The sequence below is a fragment of the Saccopteryx leptura genome, chromosome 12 (assembly GCF_036850995.1).
Source record: "Saccopteryx leptura isolate mSacLep1 chromosome 12, mSacLep1_pri_phased_curated, whole genome shotgun sequence".
In the NCBI taxonomy this organism is placed as follows: domain Eukaryota; kingdom Metazoa; phylum Chordata; class Mammalia; order Chiroptera; family Emballonuridae; genus Saccopteryx; species Saccopteryx leptura.
The window spans coordinates 26,521,730-26,544,654 of NC_089514.1; the positions used below are offsets into that span (position 1 = coordinate 26,521,730).

The following is a 22,925-nucleotide window of genomic DNA, read 5'->3' on the forward strand; positions in this document are numbered from 1 at the left end:
ACATGCTATAACTGACTCTTTAGTTAGGGACACTGACCTCTCCTCCCTTAAATTGTCAAATTTTTTGTCTGATCAACAAAAAATATATTTTTTTATGTTCTTCGGAATTTTAGTAATTAGTTATTGTGCGCCACAAGATGCAGTAGGTTGAAAATCACTGCTTTACATTATTACAACTTGAAAATATTTCCAAAGCACAGGACAGGATGGCTCCACACAGCCACAGAAAGCTGTTACCAAGCATCAGTGGCACATAACACTTGTTTGAAGGTAGCTGTTATGGACCTGTGTCCTTGTATAAGATCAACAAGGATTCACACCAGTGTACTCTGAAAACCAACAAGCTAGATCTGGGAGGACCATAGTGCCCTCTGAATATTTAGCACTAGTAGAATGGGCTTTTCTGGGATGAAACAGGTTAGTAGTAGCTGATTGTTTGGAATGTAATCCCGGCACTCAAATCTGAGGTGCTATGAGTGAGAGGGAATCTATTGTAAAGCCCCAAAGACATCAGAGAAAAAAAATTCAGCTCCATTAGAATCCTATGGGACCACCATTGTATATGCAGTTCATGGTTGACCAAACTATTGTTATGCAGCACATTACTGTATTTGAAATGTGATGGAAAAGAATCACAACCTAAAATTCTGTCCCCAGCTAAATTATTATTCGAGAGTGAAAAAAATAGGCCCTGGCCGGTTGGCTCAGCGGTAGAGCGTCGGCCTGGCGTGCGGGGGAAATGGGTTCGATTCCTGGCCAGGGCACATAGGAGAAGCACCCATTTGCTTCTCCACCCCTCCTCCTTCCTCTCTGTCTCTCTCTTCCCCTCCCGCAGCCAAGGCTCCATTGGAGCAAAAGATGGCCCGGGCACTGGGGATGGCTCCTTGGCCACTGCCCCAGGCGCTAGAGTGGCTCTGGTCGCAAAAGAGCGATGCCCCGGAGGGGCAGAGCATCGCCCCCTGGTGAGCAGAGTGTCGCCCCTGGTGGGCGTGCCGGGTGGATCCCGGTCGGCGCATGCGAGAGTCTGTCTGACTGTCTCTCCCCGTTTCCAGCTTCAGAAAAATACAAAAAAAAAAAAAAAAAAGTGAAAAAAATAGTATTACAGAAATGTACATTGAAAGATATCATTCTGATACAATGTAGGACAGAAGTGGTGCATACAGTAACATATGAAAAGCAAATGCCCATCAAAAAACTGGCAGACAGTGATAAGCTAATATTTAGGAATTTGGGCTTGATGCAGAGAACTTTAGGGCACATAGAAGTTCGAAATAAACTCAGGGTCCAGAATGAACCTAAGGTCTTGAGGAAGACATAGAGGCAACAGTTGGTTAGCGGACTAGAAAAGAACAGAATTGAAAGTGCATTGTTGGTATTTTACCCTCAAATAGAAAATGTTTATTCTCCCAATTTGCTTGTAATAATGATAAGAAAATATATATCTATTTAAGAAATGTGTTTCTTTAAATAAGATCTCAAAAAATGTAAAAGTGAGAATTTGGCAAACAAATACTGTTTGGGCATAAATTAGACTTCCTCTATAAAAAAGGGATATAACTTAAGAAAATTTTAAGGGTGGCTAACTTACATATTTTCAAAAAATACCTTTAATGGAATTAACTCCCTAAAAGCAGGAAAAGCTGACAACATGGGTTGCCCATTCATTCCTTTATCAATTTACTGATTGTTTAACACATAAATTATTTGAGGTGATCTTAATGGTAGTTTCTATAGTTTAAGATGAACTAAATAAATTGCATAGAACAATAAATAAAATAATCCCCGATATTGTGAACTATATGCTAGATTTTAAGGGCATTTCTCACTGTGTATGTTCATTTTTTGCACACTGTGATATTTTCATTGACTTAAGGTTAAGAAATATATATTTTTTAAATCTGACTGGTTGCTTCTTAGACATCCTCTCACCTGCCAATAATCACCTTTTCCTGAATCAGCAGTTATCCTGTTCTATTTCCTGCTCTGCAGACTGGCCTGATACCAGTCTAGAGCTCACACACAATCTAATTTAATAAAATCATTTTGCGTCACAGCAGAGTCGAGGCTGTGGCAGCAGGTAAGGACTCTGGACAGGGCCAAGGACTGAACCTTGGGCTTTGACGAGGTGAACAGTCACATTATCGACAAAAGTTGACTGAAGCCAAAAGGTGGAAGACCTGCCTAGACCAACACCGAATCTCCAGTGCCGATAATAGGATCATTGTGCCACCCATAATATCGAGCAGTACTGGAATCTTTGCCAGGCATTGGCGTATGCTTTATCGTGGAGTCTGTCTCCCCACATATGTTTATTACACTTCCTGCAGCACAATCAACCATCTGACCACTTATCAAGTGTCATTGTAGGCTAGGCACTGGAGATTGGAGATACAGTGGTTTACAAACCTTCCCTGTCCTTGTAGAGTTTACCATCTTATTGAAGAAACAGTTGCTAGCTAATCCAATAATGATATAAAAAAACATAAATTAAAATCTGTGGAAAATGATGCAAAGGGAAACTGCAGTGCCCCATAACAACATAGAATGGGGCAGACCCACCATTCTAATAAAGGTAATTACAAATCCAGGAGGAGGCTCTTCTCTTATAAATAACAAACTATTCATTTCAGTTTCTCTAGTGATAGTTTCCTTCAATGATGGGTTTAGAAAGAGAGCCGTATATGAACTAATAAACTCTCAATTTAGAGGAAAGTACTCAGGTAGGAAATGCATTTCATACACTTAACTGTTGTATCTTTGGCAGGTATAGTGTAGTATATTATTACAATGGTTTATATAGTCAAAATATTTATAAAAGTATGTTAGAACAAGGTAATGCCTCACTCTTGTTTGCTGTCACTCAATCTTTGTAGCCAGACTTGGCTTATTTTGTGGAGAGTATAGTATAATTCACAGACTACCATTAGACAATTGATTGACTTTTGTTACAAAATACACTATGTCGAGTGATATAAGCACAGAGGTAAAGCCTACTGGTAGAAAGATATGTTTCATTTCCATGTAATTTGTAATCATTGAGTTGAAGTTATATACATTCATATTGGCAAGAATTTTTTAATTTAATAGTTTTGCCTGCTTAATTAAAAATTGAGTTACCCTAAAGAAGCATTTCCTAGGGGATAGAAATGTTTGTAAAATGTTATTACACTACTTAAAAATTCTTAGTAATCTTTTCTTTAACACTTCCAAAGTTTGTGAGACTTTTCTGCATTTCAGGATGACATTAGATAGAGTGTTAATGACATACTAAACTAAAAGTCTACAAAAATCACCCCACTTTACTACTTTATGTATGCATCCATTAGTCAATAATTTGTGTTTTTCAAGAATTTCTTAATCATAGCACAAGAAGTTTTTTCATTAATCACATACCCAGGCAACTTTGTGCTAATATTTGAAAACTTTGGCATAATATAAGGCTATATGAATTATTCATGTGATATGGCTGAAATAATGAAAGTGATAAGAACCCCTTATGGATTTGTCTATTATAATTTACTGTATCCTCTGAGCAGTATCACCACACTGATACTGAAGAGTAGATGTAAATATGGAAAAGGTGCATTTTATTAAATCTTCCCTATTCTCAAAACAGTTGAACATGTTGATGTTGAACGTGTAATACACTATGACCCAGCAACTTCACTCGTACGTTTATACTGTATAGAAAGGCATATATGTAACCACCAAAAGACTTGTACTAAAATTTCACAAAAGCCTGACCAGGCGGTGGTGTAGTGGATGAGAGCATTGGCCTGGGACGTGAGGACCCGGGTTGGAAACCCTGTGGTTGCTGGCTTGAGCACAGGCTCATCTGGCTTGAGTGTGGGACATGACCCCATAGTCACTGGCTTAAGTCTAAAGGTCGCTGGCTTGGCTGGAGCCCCAGATCAAGGCACATATGAAAAAGCAATCAATGAACATCTAAGGTGCCAGAATGAAGAATTGATGCTTCTCATCTCTCTCCCTTTCTGTCTATCTGTCTCTCTTACTCTTTCTTTCTTTCTCTCTCTCTTGCTAAAATAAAATAAAATGTTCACAACAGCATTATTCTCAATAGGAAAAATGTACAACTCTCCACATGCCCATTAATAGTAGAACGGAATCTAAATTTTGATAATTCATATAATGATAGTAAAGTAGAGCAATAACAATGAACAAATTAGAACTACATATGTACATGATGGATCTCACAAACAAATATAAATGAGTGAAAGAAGCCACACATAAAAAGTACATGTGGTACGATTTAATATATAACATGAGAGGCGTTTCTGAGATTCTGGGAATGCTCTGTTGCCTGATTTGAACGTCAGTTACATGGGTATATAATCAGTTTGTGAAAAGTCACTCAGCTATCTGTGCATTTATGTGCATTAATGCATGCTATTATTCTTCAATCAAAAGGGGAGCTGGATTGAAAAGGTAGATCAAAGAAAAAGCATGTATTATTGCCACCTCTGCAGCTGCTCACCTGGCTGTCTCACCTTCACACTTCTGGGAAGAAATAGGAATAAAACATAAATACCAGCTCTCTCAGACTTGGACTTGAAACTGTTTTTGAAATTATGAATACCTAAAAGACAAGTTCTATATATTTTTAGATTTTTCTTCCTTTTTACAATGATAATGGCAAGCATGTAGTGGGTTTTAATTATTTGTTGTCTCTTAAGAGGAAGGGAGTCATAGCAGACAAGGTCCTTCAAGCGCTGGTCTACATTTTATAGTGGTATTGCACAACACATGGTCCATACCAGTAACAGCCACACAGAAGATAACAATATTAATATTAATACAAACTTGTAGAGTTACATACAAGTTGCAGATATCAAATACTTGCCTAAATATTACAAACATGATAAATGGCCGGCCTACCTACAGTCATGGCACAGTGGGCTATTCTTTATGGGTATGGATAGAAACTACACACCTGTGTTTTGCAGGTGACTGTTATTTGAAGGACTGGTCTTCGTGGAGCCTGTGTCAGCTGACCTGTGTGAATGGCGAGGACCTAGGCTTTGGTGGAATACAGGTCCGTTCCAGAGCAGTGATTATACAAGAACTAGACAATCAACACCTGTGCCCAGAGCAGATGTTAGAAACAAAATCATGTGATGGTAAGTGCTATATAATTCATAAAAATCTCATTTTAATTTTGTGTTGATAAGCAAAGAAGCACAAGATATAGGATTTTCTGTTAAATAAGCAAATTTGCCAAGCTTTCACTTAAGGCTGAGAATTGAATTAAGGGTATAATTCTGAATTTTAAAGATTTAGAGGAGGAGAAATCTTGCTACCCTTTATAAATTAGATATGCAATATTGGGAAACTGTCTCCCAGTTTTGTGAGTAAAGAGTGTTGAGACAATTTAGAGTACATTATTGTACCCCTATAACAATCCTGATCATGTCTGTATCTAAAGATATATTTGATGTTTTTAAGCCAAAAGAAAAATAAATTAAATTTCAAATCTACAGCAAGATGAGAGATTTTCTAAATTTTCAGAAGTTGATAAATCAAAACACTGGTAAGAATTACTCTAAATTGGACAAAAATCTATTTGAATACACATATCTATATGCCTGTACACACACACACACACACACACACTTATAGAGCCATGCACCAAATATAAGCAATACATGACATTTTTTAAAACCACCAAGCATTAAAATGTCATAGTTGGGAACACAGAAGAAGTCTAAATAAAAACAAAAGAATTGCTATCTAGTGCAGACTCTAGTACTCAGAAAACAACCCTCTCCTTTCCGCTTGTGTTACAAAAGGAGTATGACAGAATAGCAAATGGGATCAAAAATATTACATTTATTAATGAAAAGTTGGAGGAGAGTGCTTAGAACTTGGAGTAGAATGCTTAGAATGAAAGCCAAATAGTTTAGATGACTTAACCCAAAAACTAGAATTCTCTACCTTGTCTAGTTAAATCTTTCCAAAACTTACCTGAGAAAACATTCCGTAAGTCCTGGGACATTGTAGGTGAAGAAATAGAGTTAAAATAACTAAAATAATTTCCAAGAAAATAAAGAGAATTGTTTGCCCCCAAATGAGAATGAAATAAAATTAGACATCAATAACATTACGATTGAGAAAGAAGTCCACCGCCCCCACCCCACATGCACATAGACAAGTAAAAACTGAAAACCACACGTGTGGGGCATTACATATCAAATGTTGTGTTGTATTTAGAAGAGAACTTAAGACTTTAAATGCTCAGATAGGAGGGAGAAGATTTTAAAATGACCTAATATTTCAACTCAATTAAAAAAAATAAAGGAAAAAGAAAATAGTCTAACCAATACAGGTAAATAAATATAAATGCAACAAAATGGAAAACAAAGACACAAGATAATCAACAAAATTAATAGCTTGTTTTTTGACCAGACTAACTAAATAGACTCCCTCATGGAAAAATCATTGAAGAAAAGAAAGAGCAAAATCAATACTACTACAAATAGAATAGTATTTAGAAAAATACCATTCTGTGAGTAAATTTTGCTAATCAATGTAAAAACCTGAAGATAATTTAGATTTTAATTAAATTTTAATTAGAATTAAAACCTTCTACACAGTAAAATAGACCATAAGCAAAGTTACCAGAGATGCCATAGACTTAAAATCATACCTATCAATTAATTTCAAAGGATTAATTCTAGAACAATTCTAAAACTTTTCAGTTCGAGACAATTATATATATGTGTGTGTGCACATGTGTGTGTATGATAGTAAAAGTGAAAACTGATGTTTGAATATTTGTTCATTTATGTAGAAAATCATACTCTAAATAACATATTTCTGTGTTTCATGCACTGACAACTGTAAAGTTGTGAGTCCCTCCCTCTATATAAAGAAAATCCTACCTTACACAGATGTCGCATACACATACTCTGAAAGAATTTCAGAGTCTCCTGTGATCTCTGGACCATAGTTTGGGAGTTGCTATTCTAGAAGGATAATAAAGAATTGCCACAATTCAGTAAGAAAAAGCATGGATTTCAGCAGGGAAATAAGAAGAAGTCCAGAAGATACACATAAGCAATTCACATAAGAGGAAATCTGAGTGCACCCAAACATTTCGTTACTATTTAACAGCTTCAGTAATCAAAAGACTGCAGTTCGAAATGTCAAAATAGCTTTGCTCATCCACAAGACTAACAAATATTTTAAATCTGGCATTTATAAAGTGTGAATATTTAGAGCAATGGTAATCCTTATTCACTACTGCTGGTATGTAAAAGGTCACTGTTTAGAGGAAAAAAGTGACCTATATTTAGTGAAGTTACAGCTGTCCCTACAGCGATGCCTAGAACTTTTCCTTCTAGATATTTACCTTAAGGAAGCACCAAGAAGCTTGCACAGGTTTGACCACTGAGGCGTTGTTGCAATAGCAAAATATGAAAACAACCTAAAAATCCACCATCCTTAGAGGAAATAGTTAAATAGATACTAGTAATTAGTACCATGGAATTCTATATAGAAATTAAAATAAAGTGACTATATGTACGTTAAAATCACATAGAAATATTTTGTCTGTAACATTAACTATTGAGTTTTAGAGTGATTTATTTAGTGTGATATTTTTTTTAATTTTAATATTGACTAAAAATAATACCTTATTATTTATGGATATAGGTATTTATTTTTATAGTATATTTATATTAAAAGAATAAATAAAGTCATAGAACTGCATATATCTACTTCAGAAGAGTGGGTATTGCCCGACAGACACAGAGATCAGATCAGAAAGGAATATAATAGGGCATCAAAGCAAATATGGCTAAATATTGTGAAATGCATTATGGATAATTGAATGTTCCTTTTTTTTTTTTTTTTTTTTTTTTTTGGTTATTCTTTGTCCTTGTCTATATGTTTGATATTTCATAACATTTTAAAGTAATTATAAAATTAAATTAAAAATCCAGGTTTACATTAGATAGTATAACAGCAGATATGGAAAATGAGTTGGGATTTAGGTTTATCTAGCTGGATTTTTCTAACACATGGCAATTTCAGGACAATAAATAGACACTTGAATCATTCGAGATGGATCTCATTATTTTTCAATTGCTTATAAATATTTAATTAATACTCTGTCACCACGATTGTCCTTCTAAACAGCAGGACGCTTCTGTTATTGCTTATTGTGTCCCTGCAGATGGACAGTGTTACGAGTATAAATGGATGGCCAGTGCGTGGAAAGGCTCCTCCCGGACAGTCTGGTGTCAAAGGTCAGATGGTGTAAATGTAACAGGTAAACGTCCAGTTTCTCTTTGTTCTTTGAAGGTCTTCTTGTAATCCATGGTCTAATAGCTTACAGAAAACAGTTAAGAAAACAAAGATGTTCTTTCAGTATTCAACACATGGTTGGATTCAGGACACCTGAGCTGTGTATCTGTCTGGTGACCGGTGACAAATTGTTTCATTTTTAAGTGTTTCCATTAAATTCTCCTTTACCCCGCCACTTTAGACATTGCTGCTAGAATTTATTTAATTAAAATATTGTCTAACTCTAACAAGTGATTATTATAAGTAAATAATTCTCAGATCCTTTTTACTAGAAATTTCACATAGTAATAACTCACTACATGCTAAAAAGTAATTAATTTTTTGTTCACTATATTTGTTTCTGTGCCTTCAAAGGCAATGCACATGCAGATCAAAAGTATTATGAAGGGGATATGAACTCACAAGTCACAATATCTTTCTTGCATTCAGAAATCTGTGATTTATAGTTTTTTGGGGTTTTTGGTTTTTGGGTTTTTTTGAGAGAGAGAGTCAGAGAGAGGGATAGACAGGGACGACAGACAGACAGAATGGAGATATGAGAAGCATCAATCATTAGTTTTTCGTTGTGCGTTGTGACACCTTAGTTGTTCACTGATTGCTTTCTCAGATGTGCCTTGACCACGGGCCTTCAGCAGACTAAGTAACCCCTTGCTCAAGCCAGCAACCTTGGGTCCAAGCTGGTGAGCTTTTGCTCAAACCAGATGAGCCCGCACTCAAGCTGGCGACCTCAGGTCTCGAACCTTGGTCCTCGGCATCCCAGTCCAATGCTCTATCCACTGCGCCACTGCCCAGTCAGGCTATAGGTTTTTTTTTTTATTAATTAATAAGGAAGATCTATTGGTAAAGCTCCAGCCTAGAACATCTGAGCAGCATACCATAAAAATTATTGTACATTCAAAGAAGAAATCCAAATGAAAAACTTTTTTTTTCTGTATTTTTCTGAAGCTGGAAACGGGGAGAGATAGTCAGACAGACTCCCGCATGCGCCCGACCGGGATCCACCCGGCACACCCCCCACCCGGCACGCCCACCAGGGGGCGATGCTCTGCCCCTCCGGGGCATTGCTCTAATGCGACCAGAGCCACTCTAGCGCCTGGGGCAGAGGCCAAGGAGCCATCCCCAGCGCCTGGGCCATCTTTGCTCCAATGGAGCCTTGGCTGCGGGAGGGGAAGAGAGAGACAGAGAAGAAGGAGGGGAGGGGTGGAGAAGCAGATGGGCACTTCTCCTATGTGCCCTGGCCTGGAATCGAACCCGGGTTCCTCTCACGCCAGGCCGACGCTCTACCGCTGAGCCAACCGGCCAGGGCCTGAAAAACTTTTTAAATCTTATTTATACCCAAATTTACCCCAAGGAACTACTCTGCAATTAAGTTTGCTTATCTGAGTGCGGTAAAGGCAAGGGATTCCAAGAATCCCTTTGAAGAGGGAAAACACTTGACTCCTGGTACTTAGTGAGGCAAGCTAGCCTTCACATTTCCTAAGAAGAAATCAAAGTCTGAACCAGAACCCCAGCCTCAGGCACATGGACCCAAGGATGCTCTCCTGTCTCTTTGTATTTTGTTTTTAAGGATCCAATTTACTGGACTCTCCATAGCATAACAGTGGCATCAGTATTGACAGTTCACTGTTCAGGGTCACCTGCTGACTTGCTGTCACCGTTTTGACCCTCTGGCAGAGAGAAAAAGTAAAGTGCATTTGGGTGCCTCTGAGTATGTCCATTTATAAATTTAGCTGTAATATATACAGTAAGATAACAGGGGCAGGGATCAATATGCCTTTTGGAAAGCATCAATTTTTATATTGAATTTTAAATTACCTGGATTTATTGAAACCTAATTGCTTATTTCCTCCCAATGAAAGCTGGAGCAGGATGTCAAATTGTGTTCTTGTGAAGATAAGATTTTATACATGAGACACTGTACCAGGAAGCCCTTGATAACAGCAACTCCCAGTGAACACATGCATAACAAAGAAAAGATACCTTCCAGGAAACTCTTTGCTCTTGCACAGATTTTCTGGGAAAGAAATCTGTCCCAACCACACCGCTCTAAGAGGCACAGGGGGAGAGAGCTGTGGGAGGGGAGGCAGAGAGCTGTGGGAGGGGAGGCAGAGAGCTGTGGGAGGGGAAGCAGAGGCTGTCAGGACCGGAAGACATTGCAGAGGTGCGCTCAGCTCAGGAGCTAAAAATTCATATCTACATTCTTCTTTAAACTATTCAGAAATCATGTTACAGCTTCCCCGGAGGGTCCTGTTAGTTTTCATTCTTTTTTTCCCCCCAAAGAAGGATGCAAATAATATTTGTTGGCCTTTTCTTCAGCATGTTAAAATCTCTTGTCCCCCTGTAATGGGGGCTATTCCCCAATGCAAAGGTAAGTCAAATTTTAAGAGGTTTACCTGTGTAAATCATAGTTTTAATTTCTTTTTAATGTAGTAGAGTATGCATTATATTTATTTTTTTAATCCTGTTTTGGTACTAAAAATCCATTGTGTAAATGATTTGTGATAAACTTCATACACATTCCTTTTCTATCTTTTAGGAGAGATGAGATTCTTTCTGAGAAATAGACAAACTTGTAGAGTATATTACACACCTTGATAGATTGTTTTAATGTTACGAATAGTTATCCCTTATAAGACACTCAAGCTGTTGTTTTCCTTTTGCTTTATGTGTTTAATAATAATTTCAATGCGACCATTTAACTGCAACTGCCTTGCAATGACTGCTTTCCATAACATTTTTTCTATGACTATTTTGTTTATAATATAGAGAGATTAAGGCAAAGAACAATAGTCACCTCAGAAATTATGGAGGATAGTTAAATCTATAAAGAAAAAACTTCGCTTTGCAAAAATTCTGTTAAACTGAACAAGAGTGGTTTGAAACTATGAGCTTCTTCCAAGTCACCAATATTATTTCTTTATGACCTCTATTCTCATCTTTATATAACAACTTAGGCTCACTTGGTACCATACTGGAAAAGAAGGAAAAAGAGATCAATTTAGAGCTGCAATGTCAAGTTAAAAAAAACAAAACAGTGCAAGCACACCACTTAGTAGCTACATTGGTTTTCTTTCCCAAAAATCCTGAGCCCTGGCCGATTGGCTCAGTGGTAGAGCATCAGCCTGGCGTGCGGAAGTCCCTGGTTCGATTCCCGGCCAGGGCACACAGGAGAAGCACCCATCTGCTTCTCCACCCCTCCCCCTCTCCCTCCTCTCTGTCTCTGTCTTCCCCTCCCGCAGCCGAGGCTCCATTGGAGCAAAGATGGCCCGGGTGCTGGGGATGGCTCCTTGGCCTCTGCCCCAGACGCTAGAGTGGCTCTGGTCGCACAACAGAGCAACACCCCAGATAGGCAGAGCATTGCCCCCTGGTGGGCGTGCCAGGTGGATCCCGGTCGGGTGCATGCGGGAGTCTGTCTGACTGCCTCCCTGTTTCCAGCTTCAGAAAAATACAAAAAAAAAAAAAAATCCTGAATTAACAAGAATAGTGGTTTCTCTGAAAAAGAAATATACACTATTTTTAAAATGCATTAATATGGTAATCCATAAATTAAATAGACATCTCAAGGGATATAAAAACTATTTCTTTGAATAAGCGAGAATTTTAACTTTAAAACAAATTAAATCTGCTTTTTAGTGCTAAACTTGGCGTCAGGAACAATGACAGAAATAACATGTGTGTGATTAGTGTTGTCAAAGTCATGCCTATAAAATCACCTGTTCGGGAAGTGCTTGTGGAACACCTGCTAAGGGCCACGCTCTGTGTCGTCTCCTCGGAAGAATAAGGGCCTCAAGTTCCTAAATAAAGTGTTCGAGGTTAACCAAATACTTCACAGTCAACCGCCCTCAGAAAAGTCTGTGGGATTCCCAACATGGTTTAGGATTCAAAGACAAACCTGAGATAACAGGGTATTTTTATCATCGCAAAGAGGTGCTGCTTGTCAAAACGTGGTTTTCTGTCCTGCAGGGGGCTGCTTGGTGGTACGCCAGCCTGATGCTGACAGGTCTTGTCAGCCACCGTGTAGTCAACCCCACTCGTACTGTAGCGAGGTATGTGTGACTTCATTAGGGTAGACACGCCAGCCCCATCATTTGTCACTGCACTGCTTCTCGTGCGATCATTTCCCTTTTAAAAAAATAATAGCATGTCGTGAGGCATAAAAATTCTATTTTGGGACCTCCCCTTTTATCTGTAGAAACAATTCTGAATGCACTTGCTTCTACTGTTAGAGTAAGTTGGTATACGGTACAAAAAGTGTGTTCTGCTTTTATGTAGTGAAGACAAGAAATTGCATGTAGCAAATCCCCAAAACGGTACTTCTTTCAAGCTGTCTTTTCGAGTCAGCTTTGTTATGCTCTCGGCAATCCCCGTGTACGCACAGTAGAAATCTTCTTGTTCTCCCGCAGACGAGGACATGCAGTTGTGAAGAAGGGTACACTGAAGTCCTGTCTTCTAACGGTACTCTTGAGCAGTGCACACTGATCCCCGTGGTGGTGATCCCCACCGTGGAGGACAAAAGAGGAGACGTGAAAACCAGTCGGGCAGTGCACCCCACCCAACCCTCCAGCAACCCGGCCGGACTAGGGAGGACCTGGTTTCTGCAGCCCTTTGGGCCAGGTGACGTGACCGGACAGCACTGATGTAGAATTCTTCAGTTGTACATTTGACAATGCCAAATGATTAAAAAATGAGCAAACATGTCCACATGAGCTATTTATTATTTGTTCTGATGCTGCCATAGAATCTTATCATTTTTGTACCATTATTATGAAAAATGGACTCGTGCTCAAAATTCAGAGAAATGAAATTATTTTCTTCTGGGGAAAAAAAAGATTAGGATTGACATTAGTTATTCAATCTCAGTCTTAAATCTGTAAGGATAATTATTGTCACATTGAACAAAGAAATATAACAGTGGAAATAATAATTAGGAGGAAAAGCATGTTATCATTCAGTATTGAAACAAATAAATCTATAAAGGCATTCAAATTTTTTTCATTTAACCACAGATTGATAATAGTTTGAATCTAAAATAGGAACATTAATGATACAGCACTATGTCGGGTGGGCACTTGGTAGCCAGACCAATTTCTATCAGCCCTTCGAGTTGGCACACTCAAAATCTCAGAATTTATACTAGCACTAGATACACAGGGGGGGGGGGGGGGATGGAGCCTTCCTGTCTAGATGGGACCCTGTTGGAGACTGACCAGACCCTTGTCATGTCAGACAGCTCTTAATGTGGCTAGTAATGGACTTGAAGCCAATACAGTCAACAGCTTGACGTCCTGATAAAATGCTATTTCTGTTCTGTACACTTTCTCTCACCAGTGGATTCAACCATACACTTAACCCTGGAAATAAGCTGGTGCTTAAAAATATGCGGTATGAGCTATATGATAGCTAAGATTATGCCATTTTTTTCTCACACCAAGAGAGATTATTAATTCATGACCAAAAAAAATATCCAGGCAAATCCAGACATAGACTGCTTTATGACTGTCAGAAACATGAGAAAGGAAGAAATTTGCATAGCTAACACATCTCTATTTTTAATGAATTAAGTCAAAATATTTTCCCTTATTGGAAAGTCACTATTGGGATTTTTAAAAATATTTTCAATGTTTGGAGTGATTCATGTTTAACCTCATTATCCATCTTAATTAGGCTTTTAGTTGAAAAAAAAAACCATTTTATTTTGCAAAGCTGTCTTGTCTGTGTAAACATGGCCATTAGCAATCTTGACCTTGACTAAGACTCAATCCAAGTAGGTCTCCTCAAATCGAAACTGGTTTTTAAAAGGAGAGAATATTATTATTGTCGTATTTAATTTAATATGTAGTGTCCCTAAAGTAAACATTTTAATATACTACAGAACCCAGTTCTCGGTTTTTGAAAAACCCAAAGAACATTTGCTGACGAACACTTGGGGCAGAGAAACGTGACATGGAACAGCTCTTTTGATTTCAAATCCAGGTTTCAATATCTTAAATCTTTAGAATTGACAAGAAAAGACACTTAAATTATTAACGTATTTTTAGCAAATGAACCCCTAAGTTGATCTGGCTCTTGGAAAAAAAAAATTACAGTACTGATTTGCTTTTGATGCCATTCAAATATTGACTAAACCAGAGTCTCTGTGGGGTCAATTTATCCAATCTATAACAACACCAATATATGTTTAATTGCATGTATGCAGCAGAAAATATATATTGATGTGAGGACCACATTAAGTTAGTAAAGTCATTAATAGCGTCTTGTGTTTGAAGTTTATTCAGAACATAAAACCGAGAAGTTCAAATAGAATGAGACCAGAAAACCAAATTAGAAGGGTCTTTGTGCTGTCTGGTTTCATATACAGATTTCCCCCTGCTATCTGAAAGTAGATTTTTCCTGTGAATCCTTCCCAAAGTGACATAAAGTGAAAAAGCATTTACCACTAATTTAAATGGAAAAAAAATTTTGAGCAGCTTCAGACCCAGAAAATCACTTACTAATTCACACCAAATTTGCTTAACTACGTCCAGTTTTACGCTAAATGTAATACCCTTATGAGCTCCCTTAGGCTTTTTCAAACCCTTAGGAGAGACACATCTTACTAACAGAAATGCAGAGTAAGTTGAGATAAAGCACAGACGCTCACCCGGTTCAAAGCTATGGCAGCTTGATGCTGGAATGCCCAGGGTGTTTCTAGGGGAGGGAGCTTGGCGGGGCTGCTTATGCTGCCAGGAGTGATAGCTGTCCCCATAACGGCACACCATAAAACAAATGCTGAGCTCTACTTTTGCTTTTTGCCTTTTGTCATAAAAGAGAAAACCATGATTTCTTTCTGTTATTGAAAACAGGTGCTAATATACGTCTTCTATAAAAGTGAAGCGGCATAATGTGAACTTGAAAAAGCAGAAAATAACCTGTAATAGGAAAGGGAGAAAGAATTTATTTAGAGATCCTTTCAAATGTAATCAAATTAGTTATTTTTGCAAGTGATATTGTCACATCAGCTTTAAAAGACAATGTAAGTGTAAAACTAGGTAAAGGATTATTGAGTCCCCAAAATGTTAAATACATTCATTTTCAGTTCATCTGGAGGAAACGATGATAAAATGACAAGTTTATGTTTGAATACGTGTCTGTGTCAACTCTAAATTGTAGGATTTTTTGAAATTGCATCGTTTTTCTTTTCTCATAATTGCCAATCTCAAAATAGAATGAAAACCAAAAGAATATGTTTCTGTAGCATTATACGTCTATTGGAATTGAAGTAAAATTCAGATAAGAGGCAGCAGAAATTTAGACATGTTAAGGTGACATCGGAACTCAAGTTGAAAACATTATTTACTTCTGAATTCAGTTTTCATTGATAATTTATCTTTAATGAAGGAGACTCTAACTCATAATAACAGCTTTGCATTAATCATTAGTTGTGCCTAAGCAGTAATTCATTTGGAGTTTTGAAAGGACTTGGTCATCTGAGACTGGTCCATTGGTCATAGTTAAAGACTGTCATTTATATGCCAGACTAATATAAATTAATGATTAATGTCCATTCTTCGTAGATGGGAGACTAAAGACCTGGGTTTACGGTGTAGCAGCTGGGGCATTTGTGTTACTCATCTTTATTGTCTCCATGATTTATCTTGCTTGGTGAGTGCTTAAATATTTCAGAATCTAAGAGGATAAATAATCTTTCTGTTTTAGAGGAAACGCTTTCGATTGACCATAACGCAGGAATGGCAAACTAATGTCTCAAATAAGTATTCCACGTTTATTTAGCATTTATCTGAACTTCTAAATAAACATGGCTTTAGCCTTTGACAGTCTAAAAACTACCAAATCTCAGTCGTTTAAATTCTGAAGAAGAGCCACAGCTGCTCCAGGCCATTTTCTCAAGCGTGTCCTCCTTGGTTACGCAGGAGAATGTGCTTACGGTGAATTGTAGGCTTTTATATTGAGTTACTACGGGAGGAAGATATTATGGTAATACTTAATCTTACTCAGCTATCTTTTTACACATTTATTATTTATAAATGATGTATTATTTATACAGAGTTGTGGCCAAATATAAATGATTACACTACAATGTTATGTCTGTTGTTAGTACAAAAGTAATTCCATTTGGATAATTAATCTTTTATAGGATAATAAAATATTTGAAAGGTCCTGTGTCATGTTTCTTCAGAGCATAAAACTGAGACATTCAAAGATACCAGAAAATCAAATTTTAAGTTTGAATTTAGGCAACATAGGCAATGAAGTAATTTAGGTTTATCAATATATTTCAAACTTTTTTCATTTAAAACAGTAAAGTTTACAATGGAAGATTGACTTTTTTTTCTCCCAATTTTAATTGATTTTTTTTAACAGCAAAAAGCCAAAGAAACCCCAAAGAAGGCAAAACAACCGACTGAAACCGCTAACCTTAGCCTATGATGGAGACGCAGACATGTGAAGTACAACATCCTGGCAACAAGCAGTTCCCACTTCCGACTTTGCAGTCGATATCCAGAGGAGGCCACAAAGCTAATCAGACTATGTGGTTTGAGATGCATTGTACCATTTTAAAAGCGTGAAAGTCCTAGTGCCATTGGAGATACCAAGAAAAGACCACTTGCATGGAAGCCATCAGCCCTGAGAAGATTAAGTTGAATCCATGCTGCCTTCTGAGAGTTTTGTGTGATCTTTTATGAAACCTACCAACTGGCGATTTACTTTCATGTCTCAGATGTGGTGGGGGAATTGGCCATTGGGATGCCCGATGCCAGCCTGTCTGCAGTGTTAACCCATAGTAACATTTTAGCATGAAGACTTTATACCGAGATCTCTACAATACTATAGGCAAGCATAACATCGTGTATACTGAGCTGAATGATGCGTATTATAATGTCAGATTTTATACTTATTCATAGCCATTTTAATGGTATGTAAAAGATATGCTCTAAGCTGAGCAGAAAACCCATTAAGTAAATTCAGCATCTTTATGGTTGATGGTAGCTTTTATTGATTTGCATTTCAGAGGCAAAGACTTTTTTATAAGACTTACTTGTTGTCTTTCTCCAAAGTACGAATGCTGGACCTGTACTAGTATCTTAGAAGAGTACTCAAATTCAGTATTTTGTAGTGGTTATTGTCTGGAGAACTAATTTGTTTGTGTTCATACGATGAGTTTCTACTTTCCCCAATTTCAAACTGGTTGCCTGCACCTTTTTGCTAATGGAAGGCACGTTTTTGCACTATATTAGTGCAGCATGATAGATACTTAACCAGTATTGCCATAGAAACTGCCTCTTTTCATATGGGATGAAGACATCAACGCTGCGTGTCATGAAGACATTTGCAACTTCTTGTATCCTGAAGAGAGTAAAGTTCGTTTTGGATGGCGACAGGATGGAATTAGCAATTACATCTGCTTTTGTACACTTTTCCTCATCACTGCAGCCATTGCGAAATCAACAACATGGCAGTAATTTAAGTGTTTCAAGTCACAAACTCATTAATCCTCCGAAAAATGGATCCCTCTAGTTGGTTTTTAATTGTACTTTGAAGGCTGTTTATGACTAGATTTTTATATTTGTTATCTTTGTTAAAAAAAGAAAAGAAAAGAAAAAAAGGAGCTGGTTGTCTTTTTAATTTGGGGCAGATGGAGAAAATAGTGTATTGATGATTTTTGTATCTGAAAGAAATCAAGAGGGTATGTTGATTTTTTTCCTGTCTGGGTTGTTTTCTAGTTTCGGATCAAATGTATTTTGAAATCCATAGTCTGTTCATTCTCACTGGTAAAATTTAAAGTGGTCTTTTTAATTTATGATTTCAAAAAACTAAAATTTTAAAAAGCGAAGCATAAGTATTTTGTTCCACGCTTCATTAAATATCTAGACAAAGGGGTGGTAAACTTTCTCCCAAGTGGTAAATATTTTCAGCCAGGTCTGTGTTGCAACTTCTCAGTTCTGTGGTTGTGAGAGCACAGCCGCAAAAAAAAATACACAGAACATAAAAAAAATAAGCATGGATGTTTTACAATAAATTTTTCTTTAAAAACAGAACAACAACAAAGAAAAACAGCAGGCCATATTTGCAGGTTGTAGTTTGCTGACCACTAGACTAAATGTTTTTTCAGTGCTAACTCTCCATTGTGTCATTTTTAGTTTTCATTCATTTACCCTCAGACTGAAATCAGGGTTTAGTTTCGAAAGTGAAAAACAGACATTAAACTTATCACTGTGTTGGAAGTGGCTATATTTTTTACAGGTATAGGCCTGAGAAAGGCTCAGTGGGATAGCATCTTACTTGCAAGACTTCTTTAGTTTGAAAAGAAAATTCAAAAGGTGCCATTAAAAAGCAATACCATTTTTTTCAAGCAGCTTCTACTACAGAAACCCTTGGGAGAGGGGAGGACGTTACGGTATCAGGTCTTTTAAAAATAGTACAACAGCTATTTTTACCTTAAAGCTGTGTCGCTCTAAAAGTAGTTTGGCCTGGAAAATATTTTTACCTTCATACCGGAGTTTGAACTCCCCCTGCTGTTTATTAAAGTATTTGCAAAAGTTATCGTAGACATCAGCATAGGATGTCATTGTCCCCAAAATAAACAGAGTTCTACATATTTCAATAAGCATGAAATGTGGTGAACAAATTTGTTATTCAATATTTATTGTATTAGGCAACATAATAATTTCAAAACAAACACATAGTCAGGAAGATGAGAATTTTACCTTTAACCGAAGAATCAAATAAGGAAAAAGCATAAAAACAAATTCCATTTCTTCTGTCTTATTGAAGAGGATGGCAAAAATAATATTATTACTCTAAAACTGTGATTTCCAATATATATACTCAGTAGTATTCCAGATAATTCATCTCTTTGAATAAAACAAATTTCATTTGTCCAAAATAGTAGAGAATCTATTGCAGTTACTTAAAGAATTCAGCTTACAGCCTTACGAATTGTGTGTAACACCTAATGACTTTGAAATTATCGGATAAAATAAAATATTGTTGCTACTGAAGCTATACTTATAATACTGTAAAATGTCATTAATTTAGAAGCATATCAGTATTATCCTAATTTTATTGTATTAATTGAATTAAACAAAATTATAAAATATGAAAATACAAGATGATTTTATTTATAAATTGATTGTACTTTACAACATAATATATACGCAGGAGACTAGGTTTAATGTGACCTAATACTAGGGAGAATACTAGAAGTCCATTGTTAGATAAATACATACTGGATGACCTATTAGAAAGGTTGGAAAGAGGTAAATGTAGCTAGCTAGCTATTTTGGACAAATGAAAGTTACTGCATTCATGTTTACAACATGAAAATGGCCGTATTTTTGTTCCTGGCATGAGTCAATAATGAGTTAAATACCTTACTGGAATTTCATCAGAAACATATTCCTCCTGTTCATTTTAAGAATTCAGGTGGGGAATACAGTAATAACTTGTCTATTGACACGTCTGCCTTACCAAAATGGTCTGAGCCCTAAAAGATTTAGAACTACTGTTGTGTAAGTATGAAAGTCCGCCTGATTTTTAAGAAAAAAGAAAAAAGATTATCGACAGTATTATACTATTTTGTTGGACTGTTTCATTATGAACCACACAGTAGCAGCCTAACTGAGCTCTCTTGAAAGGGGTTGATTTGCTCACTCATCAATACCTTGTCTAGGATCTTAACCATAATCCTTATTTCAAAGCCTTTTTGAGGACACTACAGTGTAGCTTGAGCTAATTTGAAAATGAGTACATAAAAGCATGTTCTTAATTACTTACAACAAAGCACAAATTACTTATAACAAGACAAATATTTATTGAATTATCACAGGTAAGACACTCTGCTAGGCACTGTAAAAAATTAGTAATGGCTTTTATATACATATGTACCTAAAATTTCCAAAAGGAGGAAAAATGCTGAACGAATGACAGTAGCACTTAACATACATCGCCCTTTTCTCTAGATCTGTTTTTCAATGTGGTTAGTATTTCTTATATAATGTCCATGTGGCAGGTCATGCTGTACCCTCAGGCTTTTACTGAACCCCTCCTCCACCCTCAGGCAGGTGGCAGTGGTCCTTATGGCTGAATCAGAACTCATCTTAAGTTCCTGGATACGTCAAGATAAAGTCACTTACTGAAAAGTTCTTACAGAAAACAAGTACTTTATGATGGCTCTCTGTGCTTGGTCTCTCTCTGCTCTCTTATCAACAGCTGATCTTGTCCACTCCCCTCAGAACCACTGTCCGCTAAACATCCCACATTTTTAATAAGAAAAAACGAAAGGTGAATGAACATCTACATTTCCTTTCTGTTGAAGTGAAAGTGTCACTTAGGGAGTGAACATGCTGATTTAGTCAATGCACTGGTCAAAGACATGAGTCAAGAGGAAAGGTGCCGATGACATGCCAAAAAGAGGAAAAGAAAGCTTTTCAGGAGAAATGGCAATTTGTGCCCTCGATGTAGGACAGCCCAGTATTTTCTGACCTCCATCTTGCCTCCCTCACATCCACCCGATAGTGAGAGAGAGAGAGAGAGAGAGAGAGGACAGTACATTCCCAAACACAAAGGAGTGTCCACACTTAGGCTGATCTGGGTCTGGATCAATCTGCAAGAATCATTCCCAAATCTCACTATTTGTAACAATATCACCAGACATGAATATGTTTCTCGTTCTGTTTTCCCTCTAAGATGGAGGATATGGTAAGGAGAGCCATCCATGGGCATCTTGTGTGTGAGGCATCTTGCAAGAGAGTGACCCGTCCTGGGCCAGAGTGTACATGTGAGAACAAGGCGCCTCCCTGTCCCACCGGGCCTGTCCTCAGGTGGCCGTGACTGCAACGGCCTCTCAGGTCTGGAACAGGAGTATGGGCCTAGCAAATACTACTCTTTATACAAAGGATGTGTGATGTGATCATTTTGTGTCTAGCAGGGACACTGAAAAAATGGTTATGTCTACATTATTAAATATGGGACATAAATGGATCGACTTAGTTTTGTAGTTTTATGTTTTTATGCTTCTACCAAGCCAGACCTTAAAATGGACAGTATGTGAGGACTTTTAGTCTGTGGGAGTCATGTTTTCAATGATCAGAAATCTCTATTTAGATATATAATTGAGTATCAGTCTTCCTGTTGTGTTTTATAAATGTTCTTTTTTCCCTCAAAGCAATAGTTTATAGATCACCTATTTTGACACCTTAATGAAATTTTCTCAACATTTTTCAGGAATCTATTTGTGTTTATTTTTTAAAGTAAACATTAAGATTCCTTATCTGGTACTTTTTCTTGCCTATTGCTAGTACAGCGATTTGAAGAGATCAGTATCTGTCCGTGTAAAATATAACTATTAAATGTACAATACGTCTTCCTACTAATAATAATCCCCTAAATGTGGTGTTTCGTTAACTTAGTTACCTGAATATTTATTTTGTTTAAATAAGGAGGCAGCTGTCTGCTCCTTATTTTAAAAAAAAGTTTTTGTTAGTATTATTTTGTAAATTATTTAATGTAATTTATTTTAAATTATGTACATTTCTTTTTTAACGCACAAAATATCTATGTACTGATTAACTACAGATTTGCAAATAATGCCACTAAGCTTTATTCAGTTACTACAGATGGTATGTGAAGATGTAATATGCCTTTTTACATTTTCATATGGGTAATTTGTAAATAACTATGTTGCTGACAAACATAAACATGGAGGTCATTTTCATTCTACCATGTGTATCTGTTTTAATTTGCATCATTGGTTGCTCAAATGTGGGTTAAAAACTTATTTTTCAGTGAATATCCAAATCCTTTTACTACTTTTATTGCCTGTTCCTGGGTCTTTTTTACCAACTTCAATTTAGGAAGCTCAAGAAATGCATACCTTTACTCTAGAAGTCTGCTGAGGTCACCAGATCAATCATCATAGACAAAGGACCTCTTGTTTTCCAAATTTAAAAATCAAGGCAAGAGCCCCCGTCAGGTAGCTGAGTTCATTAGCACGTCATCCCAACGTGCTTAGGTTGTAGGTTCAATCCCTAGTCAGGGCACAAACGAGAATCAACCAATAATGGCATGAATGAGTGGAAAAACGGACCAGTGTTTCTCTCTCTGTTTCTGTCTCTTTCTCTAAAAATCAATAAATTAATAATAATAAAAAAAGGCAGGGCCCTGGCCGGTTGGCTCAGTGGTAGAGCGTCGGCCTGGCGTGTGGGGGACCAGGGTTCGATTCCTGGCCAGGGCACATAGGAGAAGCGCCCATTTGCTTCTCCACCCCCGTCCCCTCCTTCCTCTCTGTCTCTCTCTTCCCCTCCCGCAGCCAAGGCTCCATTGGAGCAAAGATGGCCCGGGCTCTGGGGATGGCTCCTTGGCCTCTGCCCCAGGCGCTAGAGTGGCTCTGGTCACGACAGAGCGATGCCCTGGAGGGGCAGAGCATCGCCCCCTGGTGGGCAGAGCGTTGCCCCTGGTGGGCGTGCCGGGTGGATCCCGGTCGGGCGCATGTGGGAGTCTGTCTGACTGTCTCTCCCCGTTTCCAGCTTCAGAAAAATACAAAAAAAAAAAAAAAAAAAAAGGGCAGGAGCTCACACATTAACAAATTGAATCCTTTAATT

General features: G+C 37.4%; 1 protein-coding gene across 1 annotated transcript in view; it reads left to right on the plus strand.

The window, feature by feature from the left end:
* Positions 1-22,044, plus strand: part of THSD7A (thrombospondin type 1 domain containing 7A) — a 391,822-nt gene extending 369,778 nt beyond the window's left edge. Inside the window, exons 23-28 of the mRNA XM_066354435.1 lie at positions 4,965-5,138; positions 8,195-8,290; positions 12,289-12,371; positions 12,729-12,939; positions 15,879-15,966; positions 16,687-22,044. Of these exons, the coding sequence (XP_066210532.1) occupies positions 4,965-5,138; positions 8,195-8,290; positions 12,289-12,371; positions 12,729-12,939; positions 15,879-15,966; positions 16,687-16,771 (737 nt within the window). The 3' untranslated portion in view covers positions 16,772-22,044. The remainder of the gene's footprint in view (positions 1-4,964; positions 5,139-8,194; positions 8,291-12,288; positions 12,372-12,728; positions 12,940-15,878; positions 15,967-16,686) is intronic.
* Positions 22,045-22,925: the final 881 nt, after the last annotated feature.